The sequence below is a fragment of the Triturus cristatus genome, chromosome 12 (assembly GCF_964204655.1).
Source record: "Triturus cristatus chromosome 12, aTriCri1.1, whole genome shotgun sequence".
Classification (NCBI taxonomy): Eukaryota; Metazoa; Chordata; class Amphibia; order Caudata; family Salamandridae; genus Triturus; species Triturus cristatus.
In genome coordinates, this window is record NC_140595.1 from 766,999,881 (window position 1) to 767,019,374 (window position 19,494).

The following is a 19,494-nucleotide window of genomic DNA, read 5'->3' on the forward strand; positions in this document are numbered from 1 at the left end:
CTATGGAAACACGGTCCTAACTATAACTATCTACTGGCGACCGCCAGTAGATAATATATATATATATATATATATATATATATATTGTCAACCATGAACAAATCATAATGCTGCACTCCTAGGGGGCTTCCAAATGACAGATTTTAATGCCATCAACAATTACACTGAAACTCCTCAAATGTGTTTTGACCCTTACGGTCTTGTTCACGGTAGCTGAGTTTCTTTCCGGATTACGTCCTATGCTCACATTCCTTAATGCTCCACAGGCATTCTGGTACTTGTAGTTTAGTACTTGTTAACCTTTTAATATTAGCTGGATTCATACAATTATTGCAGAGCAAAGGTCCTCCTTTAAAACTCTAAGCAGTGTTGTTATTATGGAATGTCAGCATGAGCTCTTCACGCAAAGTGCTGAAATCCACTGCTGTAACATCCCACAGAGATTAAACTACCCTGCATTTCTTTGCGTGCATGTCATGTCAACTAACACCTTCTTCCATCAATACTTACATTGTTAAAGAGGTTTTTAGTCCAAGATCCAATCACTCCAATTTGGGCACTCGTAATTCCCGATTGTGCCTTTGTGAAATCAGAAACCCCCGGACCTCAATTACTTTTAAGGTTGCATTGGTAGGAAAGGCAGTTTAGCCAAGAACCCGCACTCACCAATTTCCATGAGGTGGTCTCGACTTTGCAGTTGCAGAGATTTTCAAAGCATTTTGGAAGTCCTTGCCTGTCCAGGCTGCTTTCGTTTTCCAAAGTTGAGCACATATGCAAAGATTAGTATCACTTGTATCTCCCTGCAACTGTTTGAATTTTCAAAGTTCCTTCCATACCAGGTGCAGCTGCTTTACATTAGATTTCAAAAGCAAAGCAGTCGAAAAAGCGGCGCACTTTAACTGCTGATGCTAGCATTTGGGATATGATGACTATCCCCAACAGTTTGCCAACCATGAATCAACCATAATGCTGCACTCCCAGGGGGCTTCCAAATGACAGATTTTAATGGCATCAACAATTTCACCGAAACGCCGCCAACGTGTTTTGACCCTTGTGCTCTTGTTCAAGGCAGCTGAGTTTCTTTGCGGATTACGTCCTATGCTAACTTGCCTTAAATCCTCCATAGGCATTCTGGTACTTGTAGCTTAGTACTTGTTAACCTTTTAATATTAGCTGGATTCACACAGTTATTTCTGAGCAAGGGTCCTCTTTTTAAACTCTAAGCAGTGTTATATGTATATAGTTAGGAACTAGTTTCCATGGAAAGAGTGTTTTTTTGAGTTGTCAATAACTTTGGCGTCGCTTGAAGAATCTTCAATAACTTTTCAGAATCTTCAATGAGTTTTCAGAACTGATACGACGCTCTCTTCAGCTGCTATTTTAAATGTTTCAGGCTGATCTGTCAAGCATGTGCCAAGGAGCAGGAGGTGCTTAAAAGCGTGTTTTCCCAATGTTAATTCCTATACATGGCTACAGCCCGAACTGCTGAAAGGAATTACACCACAATTGGCAGGAAGGTAGATGTTGGTCAAAAACAGTGCCTTTTTGTGATTTGGTGTAAATCTGCTCAGTAGTTAATGAAATATATTAAAAAAATATAGATGTATAGGGGTGCGGATCCTCCGATGATCCAACAGTCCCGCGTGCTGCAATGTGATTGACTGCCAACACTTCAAACCAGGAAGTGTTAACAGCAATCTTGGGACTCGGCTTGAAGCTGAGTCTCAGAAAACACATACACAATAAAGAAAGCTGCAGGATGGAAATACCCCGAACCCCTAGGAATGCTGGTGGTGTCTCTCTTGAGCATTAAAAGCTCCTGTGCTGCCCAGGGGCTGCCACATCCCAGGGCAGAAATAATATATTTGCGGGGAGCCATGCGGCTTCCCTAGTGCCCCAGAAACCACCACCTCCCCGGGGCCCAAACAGAATAATTAAGAGGCTCCACTGTGGACAACTGGCCTGGGGACTGCCACCTCACTGGGTCTAAATACTTAAAAGAGGGGGCCGTGCAGCCCTCTCGTGGAGCCGTAGATGGCTCTGGGGACGGCCAACCTAGAGGACATTGGTGTTTGCTATGACTTGGTAAAAGCATTACCCCTCCTGCCAAGCCAAAGAAAACATTGCTCAGCTTTCAGCATGCAAGAGCATTACAAATGCTCTTGCTTGCTGAGCAGAATTGCTTTTGGACAGAGGGAGCTGCATGTTTAGCAGCTCACTCTCTCCAAAAGCATTTCCACTGGGCCTTCAGGTTACCCCCGCAGTCCCCATCAAAAATGACTTTGTGCCCTGGATGGGACCAGGGCACCCAGTATAGAGGCCAGGTCCCAGGTGAAGGGTTCCCTGGGTCTAAAACTGGCCCTAAATGGGGGCTGCACAGGTCCCTCCCTTTTTAAAAAAACATAGATTTAAAAAAGGGCAGGCCCAGGGGACTGGGTCCCCATGGTGAAATTGGCCTATGAGGGAGGTCACTTGGCCCTCCCCCATTCCAAAATTGCCAAGCCCCTGGGGATGGGGTCCCTGGGACTGAAATCGGCCCAGGATTTGTTTAATTCTATTTCTGAACTATAACAATCCTGTAATCTTTGGTTATTTAATTGAATTTGTAAGGTTTTTAAAATACTAATTCCTAACTATAATATCCCGATACATAATACAGCTGAAAAGCAAACATCCTTATGTGCTGAATAGGGATGAAGAGCTAGTGGTACACATCGGAATAAATCGACAGAATCGGTTAGGTCTGAATGAACATATTTCCCCATAGGGTCTAAGAAATGAGACCGGAGATTATTCATTTACCTCCTATTCATTGCGTCCTTATCATCACACTTCTAAAAATACATTTTTAATACACACTTCACTAGCACACTCAAACTGAAATGCATTACCCTAAAGGTTTAAAGTCATTGTTGAGAACTTGATCTGATCTGATTCGGCTAACTGAGCCCCTGCTTCTGTTTGGGTGTCCTGGCCAAAGTTCCACTGTGTGATTGCTCCTCTCAGTCAGAAAGTTTCTCCTGACCTGGACAGATGGCTGAGTTGACCTCAGAATGCCTCAAACTTGCCAGGGCCTTGCTGGTTATTTGGCAGGATGCTGGTGCCGGGTGCAGTGTGCAGCGTGCACCTCCAAACTGGCCCTCTTAGCAAGCTGGCATTCTGAGTCCTCCACAGTGCTCAGGGGACCAGCTGTGTGCTGGTTGTAAGCCACTGTGATATTTCTGGGATTGGGCAGTGCCATCCTGCCTTGACAAGATAGAGCATTCTCATGACATCATGCAATGCACTGCGTGACACTGCACAGAAGGCCAACATGCAACAAAGAGGTACATTGTCAAATATGGGCCCAGCGCTGATTTTCAGAGAAACCACAGTCCCCTCTTTTCTGGAATTTGCTCACACTGGCTGGGGACATTAAAAGACATGCTCAGTGAGGCTGGTGTTGGCTTTACACATGCTGCAGTGAGAGCAAAGCACCTCGAACAATAAAGAGGGGCAGCTAATTATACATGCCAATTCATTTTAGTGCAGTGATACAGGACATGCACTAAAGTACGTTAGACAAACCCTCAACATGTGCCATTAGGTTGGGATGCTACTTCATTAGTGTGCTTACTCTGGACTCAAAGCATGCAGAGTCTCTGTATGCTCCATGCTGTTTAGAATTAGTCTTTCTGCTTCAGGACCCAGGGGTGGGACAAGCACAAATAGAATATATTTATTTTATCTCTCTGCTCTACGTCTTCCAGGATAAGAACTTTGAGTCATCTAGAACTCATAATCTTGTTTTTTAACACTATCATATCTTGAACAAAAGTGTTCCTTTTTCATAGAGGCACTGTTCACTTTTATGAAATAACATTTATGATTTAAATGATGCACAATAATGTCAAAGTCTTACTTGTGGATATCTGTATAGGCCCAGTATGCGGGCAAGACTAATTGAGTTTGTGGATCCAGAATCACCAATGATAACTGCTGGTTTCAAACTCCTCCGGCACCAAAAGTTTGGAATCGGCTCCTCGTGTCCTGATAAAATGCATAGAGTCCCCTTCAGTGATCGCTGGAGCATCGTACAAGTGTCATAGATCTGGAATCCCAGGGTAATGTTGGGTAAAAGGTTTGGGTTGTTGTTAATTTCTTCAATAGCAAACAGCATGGCCTGCATCATCCGGTAATTCTGAAGTTCAAACCTGGAATATGCAGAAGCATGTGTTTACTAGCATGTTATATATTCAACAGTTATTAAATGCCAAAATATCTTAGAGAAGCACTTTGTTAAAAAAAAATGCTAGCTCCTATTTCTTAGTCATGTCTACAATATCAATATATATTATAAAGCAAAGCAAGCTGGCAAGAATGATAACTGTTTCTGCTGCTTAAGCAGCATGGAGAAATGTACTCACTATTTTTCGTAAATGTTCTTTCTTTACTGTAGCCCAACGGAGCCAACAGATTTCTTTTCACAACCAAAAAAACTTGTTCTCACTGATTACTCTAATTGCTAACTTTTCTGGCTGATTCATGCATGATACTTTATGTCATTTGGCCCATGGAGTCTTCTTACCATTTTTCTTACTGCAGAATGTAGCACCATCTTTTAAGTGAAACTGTTCTGGGAATGGCCAAGCAGAAAAGTCAAGGCAGACGTCTAAGCAGCGGGCCCCCATTCTATCCGATCATGATCTTCAGTGTCTGTTCCCAAACTGCTGGCTTCGGGGTTAAATCCCACAGCAAAAAAATCTTAAATGGTGGGATTCCCATTGTGGTTTTCAGTGATCGCCTTTGTGACTAGACACATAGAGGATCAGCCCAGCCACCACTTCTGCAGCAGGTCAGGCTCTACCTGTTTTAAATGCCCTGCTCTGAAGCTGATTTCTGCCACAGTCATAGAGTGTGGGCCAGTGTAAGAAACTGGGTCATTGGTTGAGGGGGGTAAAACCCTACTCAAGCAACAACTAGTGTTTGTCAGGCTGACCACAAAACTCACTAAACTAACCTGTGCCTAACCTTCTGATAGCATGGCACAAAAGCCATCAGGCTTAACTCAAAGGCATGTGCTAAGTATTTATGCAGCACACAAATAATAACAAAGTGAAAACACAACACAAGAAAAACCCCAAACCTATTTAGGAAAATAAAGAAAGTTTTGATTAATAAAATGACATCAAAACAAATGAAATCTATCCAGTGGAACCAAAGTTTTGAATTTGTAAAGCTTTTAGTGAAAACTAGAACCTAAAAGATCAAAGCCCCAATCACGGGCCTCTAGCCATGCAAAACCGTGCCAAAGTCAAAAGTTATAGCCAACTGTGAAGGAGGGTGGTTCAGATATATGAGTTGGATTGGCTTGATCTTGGCTTACCTTCAGTCTTAAAAGATATTTTGAAGAAAAGTTTCTGAGAAGATTAAGTTCCACGGGGAAAGGCACCCGGTTGTGTCTAAGCAGGACACATCATTGTCGGGGAGCCGGTGGATTGTTGTGGTAAAGATTTCTACGCTCGGACTTTGGCACTTTTTGGAAGTCAAAAATCTCCATCAGGATGGGGCTGCAGGCTGTAGCTGACACGGGCTCCACAAGGCCAGATACCTTCGTTGAGAGATCCAGCTGAACAGAATTTGATGCTGCAGATAAAGACCGAAGAGTGAGCTATCGCAAAATTAGGCTGACCGGCGATGCACCTACAGCGAATCGGCTAGCAGATAAGTTTGGTCTCCTGTCGGTTCTCAGGCCACTTTTTGGTGACATTTTTTTCAGTTCCAATTGTTGTCAGATGAAGCAACTTCAAGGTATCTGGAGCTTGTTATGTCAATGCAGCTCACAGAAGAGGCCAGTGCCATAGCCCTTGGAGTCACTCTTTATATCTTTATAGACCTGGGTTCAAGAAGCAAGGCAGGCCTAAAACAGCAGGGCAATCTTCTCTGAGAGTACAGGGCAAGCTTCAAGCAGCAGGGCAGCCCTCTGGTAGCAGCTGGACAGCCCTCTGAAGTACAAGGCAGGCCTCAAGTAGCAAGGCAGTCCTCTGAAGTACAACAAAGTTTTTCTAGGGGCCCTCCAGAGGCCCAGGAGTATACTAAACAACTGGTCCTAGCGTTGAATATTTGAACCTGGTGCCATACTTTGAAGTTGGGAATACTTCTAGAAACCCCCACATCTGCATCAGAGAAGTTCCTTCCTTCCCATGCCAAGAAATCTAGAAGTTTCAGGTGATAAAAGGCTGGTATCAATTTCCTTTGTGTGTGTGCTAGACAAACCCATTTGTAATGTAAGTGGAGCTTGGAACAGCTCTGCACCACCCATCCTGGTCGGCTGACAGATCCTGCCAATATCTTGTCCCCATTTGTCTCACTGTTGATACACAGACTGTAGGCACCCTATGGTTAGGACAAGAAAATACCAACTTTTTAAAAGTTGAATTCAGGAAAAGGGGTTGGGCCAATAATGTGTGAGCAAGGCAAGGCCACTAGAAACTAAGACAAAACTGCAATTGCCAGTGCTGATGATCCATTCACGCATTCAATTTTACTCTTCATGATTTCCCAAATTAATTCCTTCTACCACTGTTTATCTTCTCTATATTCAAGAAACATTCAATAATTTTACCACAACAAAACCATAGACAGTTGACCAACAAACATGGAAACCATTTTATAACTTTCTTCAATGAGGGTCACCCACATAAGACTTAACAAAGCATATGATTGCTACATGAAAATATACACACAAAAAAACACTTAAAATGTGTATATAGACAACATGTATCCTGGCTCTGAATTTGATCAACCACTGGAAGGTAAATCTATTTTTTAACACCATTCAACTAGCTCCTACCTGTTGGCTTGAACCAGAGATGCAATCTCAATTTACATAAAAAACAGGCTATTGACAGGGAGGTAACTTTTATGCCATTCTTTCTCCTTATTCCCTGTGCATCAGTGATGGCTCTACAATTCACTCTCTGGTGTTTAAACTTTGTCGATGCATTTTGAACCAAATGTTATTTGAGGGTTCTCCTCAGGACTCAGAACTACTAGACACTCAGGGGCCGATTACGATCCTGGAAAAACCCGGTACAAACCGTGGGTTGGAGCGTTTTCTCCGTCCGACTCGTACCGGGTTGTAAAACTTTACAAACATGCAATTACGATTCGTACGGAAACACCATTTCCGTACGAATCGGAAAAAAGACCAACCGACAGAAAAATACATACAAATGTGATCCGGGACAACGCGGACGTGACGTCCGGACGGAGTTAGGCATGTTTTTACATACCAGCAATTACGATTCGCACCGACTGCAGTCCGGATGGGAATATTTTTACGGCACCCAAAAAGTGCCGGAAAAGCTAAGTACGCGGCGATGCGAGCTGATTAGGGGGCCCGGTACATGCCGTACCCCCCCGCCCCCGTATGTACAGAGCGTACCCCCCAGCCCCCCGTATGTACGGAGCGTACCCCTGTACCCCCCAGCCCCCCGTATGTACGGAGCGTACCCCCCAGTCCCCCGTATGTACGGGGCGTACCCCTGTACCCCCCAGCCCCCCGTATGTACAGTGCGGACCCCCAGGGGGTACGCTCCGTACATACGGGGGGCTGGGGGGTACGGGGGTACGCCCTGTACATACGGGGGCTGGGGGGTACAGGGGTATGCCCCGTACATACGGGGGGCTGGGGGGTACGCTCCGTACATATGGGGGGCTGGGGGGTACAGGGGTACGCCCCGTACATACGGGGGGCTGGGGGGTACGGGGGTATGCCCTGTACATATGGGGGCTGGGGGTACAGGGGTATGCCCCGTACATACGGGGGGCTGGGGGGTACGCTCCGTACATACAGGGGGCTGGGGGGTACAGGGGTACGCCCCGTACATACGGGGGGCTGGGGGGTACGGGGGTACGCCCCGTACATACGGGGGGCTGGGGGGTACAGGGGTACGCCCCGTACATACGGGGGGCTGGGGGGTACGGGGGTACGCCCCGTACATACGGGGGGCTGGGGGTACAGGGGTACGCCCCGTACATACGGGGGGCTGGGGGGTACGGGGGTACGCCCTGTACATACGGGGGGCTGGGGGGTACAGGGGTACGCCCCGTACATACGGGGGGCTGGGGGTACGCTCCGTACATACGGGGGGCTGGGGGGTACGCTCCGTACATACGATGGCTGGGGGGTACAGGGGTACGCCCCGTACATACGGGGGGCTGGGGGGTACAGGGGTACGCCCTGTACATACGGGGGGCTGGGGGGTGCAGGGGTACGCCCCGTACATACGGGGGCTGGGGGTACGCTCCGTACATACGGGGGGCTGGGGGGGGGGTACGGCGCGTACCGGGCACTTGTTTGGACATCTCCATGGATGCTATGGGAGTTCGCTCCGGGCGGTCTTTTTTCCATGCAGTTGTACAATCGGACGGATGGGACGGATCGTAATTGCGCATTGGGACTTCAGTTTTCCCATTTGTACGTAAAAATGTCCGGGGACGTGTCGGAGACTTTTCCCGACCCGAGGACGTGTGGGGGAATTTTCCCAATGCGATTCGTATGGACTTTTTCCCATACGAATCGTACTTGGCAGTTTGTACGGCGCTTTTACCATTTGTACGGAAAAAAGTCCAGATTCAATTGGGTTGGGGAAATTTTTTCCAGGATCCTAATCGGCACCTCAATGTGACCTCTTGAAAGGATCAATGGGTCTTGCGATTATACCTTGTGTATGCAAATTCTGACAAAATTAATTCCAAACAGCTGCGGACCCACTGCCATCTCTGTGGAATCAGTCTTTCTCTGTAAACCGGGAACATAACGATTCTTCCTTAAAGCTTTTCACAGTAAACTCTCAATTTAACTGCATTCCAGTCAGTTGGATTCATTACAGGTGGTAATCTGTGTTATTTAATGAAGCTTTTCACCAGAGAATGTCAGGTCAACTGTGAACAACACTCGTTTGAGTTCATTTCGGCTGCATCTTCCCTTCTTTGAAAACTTGCAAAGAGCCTATCACCTCCCAGTACAGAGCATGAGACAATCAGTGAGATAAGGCGTGCACAGTCACATTAAGGTGCCTATCACAATCCGGTAAAAACCGGGTACGAACCGTCGGACGGAGCATATTCTCCGTCCGACGCGTACCCGGTCGTCAAAATATACAAACATGGAATTACGATTCGCACGGGTACACCATTACCGTACGAATCGTAAAAAAGACCGACCGAACAAAAAACACCTACCAATGCGATCCGGGAAAGCGCCGACCTGACGTCGGGACGCACGCAGCCAGCCATTCACGACCCAGGAATCACGATTCGCACCGACGTCACCCCGCACGGTGAATATTTTGCGGCAGCCAAAAACTGCCGGGAAATCAGGACGACGCGAACAAGGACCACCAGTACGCGACGGACAGACGACGACGCGAACAAGGAGGACCAGTACGTGACGGACAGACATGGACCCGAACCTACGAGTCATCCCTGCCCTCATAGCAGTCCACCTCCTCTACAGGTTACGACGCAGACGCCGCAGAAGGTCAGAATAACTAAGGGAGGGGGGAAAGTGGGGTGGGGTGGGGGTGGCACTACCAGGGCAGGCCACAAAACAACCACATGAGTGACACACTACACATGGCCTGGACATACCTGACTCCCATGCCCTGGTCACCACGAGGGGGTGGGGGCGTGTCCTGATAATCCAGCGACCGCCACAACGGAAGTCCGTCACCACGCGAACCGGCAACACAACCAGACAGGTACGTCCCGTACCCACGCCTGAAGAGCGTGGGTACGAGTCGGACCACGCCCACACACGTCACCCCAACAATGGCGGGACGGATCGCACCCACGTGGCAAAGGCCTGGGTACGGGCCGCACAAACATCACATAGCGTGGGGACGGATATGTACGGACCCTACCCCCACCCCGTATGCAAGGAGCGTACCCCCCACCCCAAAAGTGAAAGTACGACCCGTACCCCCACCCGCGTATGCAAGGAGCGTACCCCCCTGCCCAACAGTGTAAGTACGACCCGTACCCCCACCCACGAATGCATGGAGCGTACCCCCCATGCCAACAGTGTAAGTACGACTCGAACCCCCACCCACGAATGCAAGGAGCGTACCCCCCATGCCAACAGTGTAAGTACGACTCGAACCCCCACCCACGAATGCAAGGAGCGTACCCCCCAGCCCAACAGTGTAAGTACGACCCGTACCCCCACCCACGAATGCAAGGAGCGTACCCCCCACCCCAACAGTGTAAGTACGACCCGTACCCCCACCCGCGAATGCAAGGAGCGTACCCCCCTGCCCAACAGTGTAAGTACGACCCGTACCCACACCCGCGGACGTACGGAGCGTACCCCCAGCCCAACAGTGTAAGTAAGACCCGTACCCCCACCCGCGGACGTACGGAGCGTACCCCCAGCCCAACAGTGTAAGTACGACCCGTACCCCCACCCGCGGACGTACGGAGCGTACCCCCAGCCCAACAGTGTAAGTACGACCCGTACCCCCACCCGCGAATGCAAGGAGCGTACCCCCCTGCCCAACAGTGTAAGTACGACCCGTACCCACACCCGCGGACGTACGGAGCGTACCCCCACCACACCAGTGTCAGTAGACTCGTACCCTCACCTCTAATGCAGTGTGCGTAACCCCACCGTGTATGTGCCAAGCGCACATATCCAGAAATCGGAGGTGTGTGTGCAGAGTCCACCCAGCAGTGCCCTGAGACAGGAGTGGTGGGTGTGGAGTCCTCCCAGCAGTGCCCTGAGACAGGAGGGGTGGGTGCCCATCACTCCCAGCAGTGCCCAGAGACAGGAGGGGTGTGTGCAGAGTCCTCCCAGCAGTGCCCTGAGACAGGAGGGGTGGGTGCAGAGTCCTCCTAGCAGTGCCCTGAGACAGGAGGGGTGGGTGCCCATCACTCCCAGCAGTGCCCCGAGACAGGAGGGGTGTGTGCAGAGTCCTCCCAGCAGTGCCCAGAGACAGGAGGGGTGTGTGCAGAGTCCTCCCAGCAGTGCCCTGACACAGGAGGGGTGGGTGTGGAGTCCTCCCAGCAGTGCCCTGAGACAGGAGGGGTGGGTGCCCATCACTCCCAGCAGTGCCCAGAGACAGGAGGGGTGTGTGCAGAGTCCTCCCAGCAGTGCCCAGAGACAGGAGGGGTGTGTGCAGAGTCCTCCCAGCAGTGCCCTGACACAGGAGGGGTGGGTGTGGAGTCCTCCCAGCAGTGCCCTGAGACAGGAGGGGTGGGTGCCCATCACTCCCAGCAGTGCCCAGAGACAGGAGGGGTGTGTGCAGAGTCCTCCCAGCAGTGCCCAGAGACAGGAGGGGTGTGTGCAGAGTCCTCCCAGCAGTGCCCTGACACAGGAGGGGTGGGTGTGGAGTCCTCCCAGCAGTGCCCTGAGACAGGAGGGGTGGGTGTGGAGTCCTCACAGCAGTGCCCTGACACAGGAGGGGTGGGTGCAGAGTCCTCCCAGCAGTGCCCTGACACAGGAGGGGTGGGTGCAGAGTCCTCCCAGCAGTGCCCTGACACAGGAGGGGTGGGTGCAGAGTCCTCCCAGCAGTGCCCTGACACAGGAGGGGTGGGTGCAGAGTCCTCCCAGCAGTGCCCTGACACAGGAGGGGTGGGTGCAGAGTCCTCCCAGCAGTGCCCAGACACAGGAGGGGTGGGTGTGGAGTCCTCCCAGCAGTGCCCTGAGACAGGAGGGGTGGGTGTGGAGTCCTCCCAGCAGTGCCCTGACACAGGAGGGGTGGGTGTGGAGTCCTCCCAGCAGTGCCCTGAGACAGGAGGGGTGGGTGTGGAGTCCTCCCAGCAGTGCCCTGACACAGGAGGGGTGGGTGCAGAGTCCTCCCAGCAGTGCCCTGACACAGGAGGGGTGGGTGCAGAGTCCTCCCAGCAGTGCCCTGACACAGGAGGGGTGGGTGTGGAGTCCTCCCAGCAGTGCCCTGAGACAGGAGGGGTGGGTGCAGAGTCCTCCCAGCAGTGCCCTGAGACTGGAGGGGTGTAACACATGTGTGTGAGGCCAGAATTATCCACATGCATACTGGCTACAAGGGAACATGTCCCCATGAACTCATGTCAACAGACTCCACACACAAGTACAGTGATCACCAAGGATGCCACGATTGTCGCAGGTGGAGACATGGCCCTGCATGCATGGCCAAAGTAGAAGGGCTCCGTCACACACACAGCTCATGTAGACACAGCTTTGCGCTAAACATTGGGAACACCCTGCAGGGAAGAAAGCTGGGTACACAGAGGAAGGAATACACCCTTGGACAAGTGCACCATGCAGTAACTGCCTACATGAACTAAGAAAGTTAGCCAACACCTTGTGATGGCACACAGATCACAGGGTCCCACCAATGAGCAGTACACTACTACATATCCCACACACCCAAACCCTTACACACCACCCAAAACCATGTAGCAGCCCCACCAACACCAATACCAGCATAGCAGTAGTGTGATAATGAAAACAAAATTAAGCTTTATTCTGCAGGAGCACAATGTCCGTGGATCGCAGGCAGTTCAATCTTCACAAAGCCCATAGGGCAGTCAATGATTCTCAGCTGGATGGGGGACACAGTGGGATGCGTGTCCCCTACCTTGCCTGCACAGTCAAATGGCATCGTCTTCCACACTGGTGAGGGCATCAGGGGGGGGGGGAGCAACAGGCACCGCAGGGACATCAGGGCAAAGGGGTGGCGTTGTGGGTGCAGGGATGGAGGAGTCCACCACAGGGGGTGGGTCAGTGCCAAAGGCGGAGGCCAGGATGGCACTACACACCTTTGCAAGGTCATCCAGGGAGTCCCCTGCACCCGAAGGGACCTCAGGCCCCAAGGAGGGGGGGGGTCAGAGGGATGGGTCGCAGCGCCACCGGGGAGGGTGGAGACAGGGGGGGAGACTCAACCACCCTGACCGGGGACCTCCGTGACCGCTTGCGTGGTGGTGTAACTGTGGGGCTCAGGGACAGAGCGGCCATGAAGGAGTCCTTGGGGGAGATGTGGCCAGGAGAGCTGAGGGGAGGGGATTTGGAGGGAGTGGACTGGGTGGAATGCGGACTCCCACTATGGCTGCGTGTCACACGTTTGACCCCCGACCCAGTGGGTGTGCCTACCTCACCCTGTGTGTGCGTGTCAGGAGGAGTGCGGTGGACCTTCCCTGCTGGTGTGGTGCCCGTGTCCGTTGATGTGGGTGCATGCCGACGTCTGGGTGTACGTGTGACAGGCATGGGAGTGGGAAGTGTGGATGGGGCAGGGGTAGGTGGGGGGAGGTCGCGCTGCAGGAGACCCACTGCTGCAGTCAGTGTGGAGTCGATGGACCTCAGCAAGTTGCGTTGGTCAGCCTGCGATGAATGAATGCCCTCCAAGAAAGCCTCGATGTTGGTGAGGGTTTTGCCGTGGGCATGGAGGACATTAAGGATCGCAGCCTGACCAACCTGCAGTTGCCGCTGGATGTCCACAGACTCTGCATTGGCGGCAGCAGTGGAGACAGGGGCAGGGGGCGCGGTGCCTGGCAGGAAGGAGACATGCTGTGACCGGGCACGCTGGGAAGGGACACGAGCAAGTGGGAGGCGGCTGGTGGAAACTGAGGGGGCGGTGCGAGGTGTTGTTCCGCTGTCAGCTGCTGGTGCAGCCTCCGCCCACTCGGAGACATCGTCCCCGGACCTGTCAGCTTCGTAGTCTGATGTGCCAGTCGACAGGTCCTCGGCCACACTCTCCTCCGCCTCTGTCCCACTCGATGTGCCAGCCCCGATGTCACGGCTGGCACTGGTGCTCGGTCCCTCCGCCTGGTCTGTGTCCATGTCTCCCTCTGTGTCCCCCGACGATGCTGTGGGCAGGGTGGAGAGACAGAAATTATTCAGACACCTGTACACATCTGTCACATGAGTCCAATCTACATAGGTAACATTGCATGGCCTGAAAAGGAAGATCCCTAACATCTACTGAACAGGGTACCGATGTAGGGCATGCAACACACAGTTGGTTGAGCCACCATGCCACTGAAATACCATGGAGAGCATGAGACAATAGCGAAACACAGGAAAAGGAGTCTGACATAGCACCCAGGTCCTGGGGACAATCCAGCACTGCATCTGCACCACACAGCGTTTGCGAAAATACCGATGACCAGGGACCATATCCATGAACTTGAGACACATGCTGCATAGGTAATGCTGAAAACATGCACAACATGACTCGGTCACTGCACATTGCGTGTGTGTCCAGGCACATCACACACTGCCCAGACCCAGCAAGTGGTAATCAGGATTTAACACATAGGCATTGCCCGCCCCAACAAGACCCTACACGAGGCAAATTGTGGAGACACAGGTGGCACCAACATCTCATGGTCTGGGTGATACACATAGGGGCAGGCAAAAAGCAAGATTGGACGCCAAACAGCCAAGGTGCGCCTGTACAAATAATGAGTTACAAGTGCCCATCCTCAGATGAGTATAACAAGACACACAGGCACTGGCAACTGTGAGTATGAAGAAGGACAATCAGGTCAGGCTGCACAGTGGACACCTGTACAAATTAGCACGTCTATATACATGGTGACAGGGGACAATGGCACAGAGCACAACTTACGCTGTAGACACTGACAGTGGCCACGTTCATGATGACACATACACCACTGAGGAAAAGGTGCCCCAGGGGACAGTAGTGGGCACGCAACTACATGCTACTGAATGGTAATGACAGCAACACACGTCACCATCCCTGCACTATGTGTATCGCACAGTCATGCACATCATGTCACAGGCCACTACATAGGACATGCGCGCTGTAAGGCATGACACATGAGAGACCAACTCCCATGTCTGGAGTCAGCATCAGTGCCAACTGACATGGAACCCACATGCAGTGAACTTGACAGTGCACAGGCAAGGTCCCACAACCTGTTACACACCACCCCCACACATGATGCTACAGACATTGTTCCCGTGGACAAAGCGCCAGCCTACATTACCCTGGGAAGGAGTGACTACACACAGACCAGGGAACACATTGCAAGGAGGGGAAGGGTGGCAGGGGCACAGCGCTATACTGGGCCAAACAGGATCTGCACAGCACCTTTAAACCCTGCCAGTGGATTCATGCTACTGTGCCCTTACAAATGCCGGTGACACACAACAAACACACATGTACCTACCCCCTTCCGGCTGCTGCATCGCCTGTAAGCGCCTCTCCAGGTCTGGAAAGACCACCGGCAGCACACGCCTGTGGAGGTGGCTCAGACGGCGGCGGCCGCGGTTCTTGTGGCTCTCAGGTGAGTCCCCCAGCAGGAGCCGTGCAATCCTCCGCGTCCAGCACCGGATATCCTGCCAGCGTTTCCTCACCTGGGCCAGGCGCCGCCTCCGACCATCCACACCCCTCACGGCACTGACGGCGGTCAGCCAGATCTGCTCCTTGGCAGTGGCGCCTACCTGTGAGGAGGAACAAGTGACACCACATCAATACACCAGCCACATGTCACAGAGAGACATATGGGTACAAATTAGCTGGTAACAACAAGGCATGTCATGCAGCCAACGCATTGCACCTTTGTCATAGGGACATCATCCCCTGGTGAGGGAAAAAGCAGTACGTGCCACAGTGGGTACACAGGTGGAATGATGGCAATGTCACAATCAATGATCTAGGCTCACACTGTGCATCACACCCACCCCTCCTGGCTCAGGGCACTGCTGTGAGGACTCCACACCCACCCCTCCTGTCTCAGGGCACTGCTGGGAGGACTCTGCACCCACCCCTCCTGTCTCAGGGCACTGCTGGGAGGACTCTGCACACACCCCTCCTGGCTCAGGGCACTGCTGTGAGGACTCCACACCCACCCCTCCTGTCTCAGGGCACTGCTGGGAGGACTCTGCACCCACCCCTCCTGTCTCAGGGCACTGCTGGGAGGACTCTGCACACACCCCTCCTGGCTCAGGGCACTGCTGTGAGGACTCCACACCCACCCCTCCTGTCTCAGGGCACTGCTGGGAGGACTCTGCACCCACCCCTCCTGTCTCAGGGCACTGCTGGGAGGACTCTGCACACACCCCTCCTGTCTCAGGGCACTGCTGTGAGTGATAGGCCCCCACCCCTCCTGTCTCAGGGCACTGCTGGGAGACATCAGGCACCCCCCCCCCTGGGACCCCCCCGACAGTACATGGCATGTGTGTTACACCTGGACGCAATGGCAGAAGTCACAGTCACCACATAGGGACAGTCTGTGGCAGTGGCCTATGCACTCACCTGATAACCTGGTCGCCCATACAGCATGGAGTACTGTGGGAGGATCACATCCAGCAGAGCCATGTTCTCCTCCAGGGTGAATGGCTGTGTCCTCTCCACAGCCCTTGACATGGTTCCAGGGAATCAGTAGCAGCAGCTGGGTCGACGAATGCAAAGATGTGCAGGCAAGTGCTCCCTCATGGGACCTGGCTGCCTTATATGTGCCCTTCTGCCCAGTCTCATGCACAGGAGTACAGAGAGATTGGTCACTCACATTTGCATCCTATGTTTCCACCAATCCCTTCAAACCTAGCAGTCTGTGGGTTCTCTATCGGTTTCATTCTCCTGCATGATGTCAGCCCCACAAACACATTGCAACAAAGTAGAAAAATCCCAACTGACTTCTGCTGTGCACCTTCCAGAACAATTTCCACTTTTGAACTTGGTCTCCATGACAACCAGCATGCATGTAGGCCTTAATACTTGTCCCCCATGTAATTTGGAGCATCACACACAGGTACGGTGCGTGTGGGGGCCCTAGGGCACCCCAAATGCATGGCAACGGCCCGTACATGCATGCCTACGCTCTCCATCACTTTTGGTCTGCACGCGTATGCGTACTCGTAGTGGTACGGACCGTACACTCGCATCTACGCTCACTATCACTATGGGTCTGCACGCGTATGCGTACCCGTAGTGGTACGGACCGTACACTCGCATCTACGCTCACTATCACTATGGGTCTGCACGCGTATGCGTACCCGTAGTGGTACGGACCGTACACTCGCATCTACGCTCACTATCACTATGGGTCTGCACGCGTATGCGTACCCGTAGTGCTACGGACCGTACACTCGCATCTACGCTCACTATCACTATGGGTCTGCACGCGTATGCGTACCCGTAGTGGTACGGACCGTACACTCGCATCTACGCTCACTATCACTATGGGTCTGCACGCGTATGCGTACCCGTAGTGGTACGGACCGTACACTCGCATCTACGCTCACTATCACTATGGGTCTGCACGCGTATGCGTACCCGTAGTGGTACGGACCGTACACTCGCATCTACGCTCACTATCACTATGGGTCTGCACGCGTATGCGTACCCGTAGTGGTACGGACCGTACACTCGCATCTACGCTCACTATCACTATGGGTCTGCACGCGTATGCGTACCCGTAGTGGTACGGACCGTACACTCGCATCTACGCTCGCCATCACGATGGGTACACATACGGCAGCACTCCCACAGTGATTTGGGAACATGCACAGGCCCTCTCAGCAGCAGTACGGCGGATTTTACACATCACTGTGGTGATAGGCGACACACATGTCGGAATAGGGCGGACATACTTGTCCATGGATGGACATACATGTCCAGGAATGGACACCAAGGCATCGTCTGTGCATTACCACATGTGTTGGGCACAGGTGTCACAGGCTGTGATGTGGAACATGCCTCCTGAGTGGAGAAGGCACCAGATGTATGATGAGATGTGTACATGTGTACTGTGTGAGGGTGCAATGTGTGCCAGGCATGCCCTTGACTCCTTTGACATGTGTGCATGTGGGACTGCGCACTTGGGGTGAGCGTCACTGGCATGGCACGGACACCAACACACGGAAGTGTCCCATGATGCCCGGTACAGGGGTCATGACACATGACTCATCACTACCCACAGTGCACAATGTGACTATGCCATATATGTGTCCGGGATTTACATCGGGTTGATGTTGTTGCACCCTCAAAAGCTGCAGCCGTTGCAGCAACCAACATGTGGCTGTGTGTAGATTGTCATTGCACACTGTTCCCAACACCATGCCACATGTGTTACCGGATGTGAGGTGCACATGTATGCAAGGGACACGGAGTAGCGTGACAAGGCCATGTCAGCAAACTCACAAGGAATGTGTGGGGAGTCATGACATGTGCACCTTCATGGCAAGGTGTGTGGGCTGGACTAGTGTAATGTCATGTGACCTGTGGCTCAAGTGTTCCGCTGCCAGTCTCTGCAATCAGCATCACACTTCTGCTGATGTGTGGGTGTATGTCACTCCTGTCTTGCGTCGGGCAGTGCACTTGCACTGGGACACAGCTATTCCCATGGCGTGGCATGGGGAGGTTCTCAATCACCGTGTGTAGCTGGGTCTTGGAAGGAGTGTCACCTTGCATCCATACGTGTCCTGGGCATGTAGCACATGCCTGACTCCCTATGTGGCATGTGTGTATTGGCAGATTTACATGTGCTCAGTAGACATGAGTTGTTCTCGTAGTGCACTCACTCTTCCTTGTCACTTCCAAATTACTGCAGAGCGCCTCCTGTTGCCCGAAGAATTCCAGACTTGGCCACCATGCAGGAGAATGACAGGATCCGGCTCTACCGCTTCACCCAACCGTTGATTCTGGAGCTGACGGCGAGACTGGCACCACACCTGCAACCGCAGCACAGGTATCCTACGGCACTGACACCCCAGCTGAAGGTAATGGCTGCCCTACATTTCCTTGCCACGGGTACCTTCCAATATACCATAGCTCATGTTGGTGGCATGTCCCAGAGCATGTTCAGCGGTGTGCTGCATGATTTCTTGGAGGCCATGTTGATTCACCTGGATGACTTCATCAAGTTCCCAACCCCTGAACAGATGACTGAGGTCAAGCGTGGTTTCTATGCCCTGGGAGGGATGCCCCATGTCATTGGGTCCATAGATGGGACACATGTAGGTTTGGTACCACCACACGCACGGGAGGTGGCGTACCGCAATCGGAAGCACTACCACTCCATCAATGCCCTTGTGGTGTGTCTGTCCAACATGGTGATTTCACATGTCTGTGCTCGTTTTCCAGGATCAGCACACGATGCCTACATCATGAGGCGTAGCGGGATGCCTGATATGATGATGCAGCTGCGCAACGAACGTGCATGTGTTGTTGGTGGGTACAGTCTGTCTGTCCTGTATTCTGTTTGGCCGAGCAGCACTACCGCTTCGCCAGTTCTAACGATATCCATGTGCTTTCCATTTAGGGGACGCTGGCTATCCCAACATGCCTTGGCTGCTGACACCTCTCCGCAACCCCATCACGCCGGCCCAGCTCCGCTACAACACCGCCCATGGCCGGACAAGGCGAGTGATAGAGAGGACGTTTGGCATGCTGAAGAGCCGATTCCGGTGCCTCCACAAGACCGGCGGCGCACTCCCATATGCCCCGGCGAAGGTCTGCAAGATCTTCATGGTCTGCTGCATGCTGCACAACATGGCAGTTGAAA

General features: G+C 52.3%; 1 protein-coding gene across 1 annotated transcript in view; it reads right to left on the bottom strand.

Annotated features, from left to right (window-relative positions):
- The window catches only part of LOC146782768 (extracellular calcium-sensing receptor-like), a 193,955-nt gene that overhangs the window by 117,752 nt on the left and 56,709 nt on the right, over positions 1 to 19,494 (bottom strand). Inside the window, exons 2-3 of the mRNA XM_085637241.1 lie at positions 12,696 to 12,775; positions 3,902 to 4,209 (exon numbers count right to left, since the gene is read on the bottom strand). Coding sequence (XP_085493367.1) covers positions 3,902 to 4,209; positions 12,696 to 12,775 — 388 coding nt within the window. The remainder of the gene's footprint in view (positions 1 to 3,901; positions 4,210 to 12,695; positions 12,776 to 19,494) is intronic.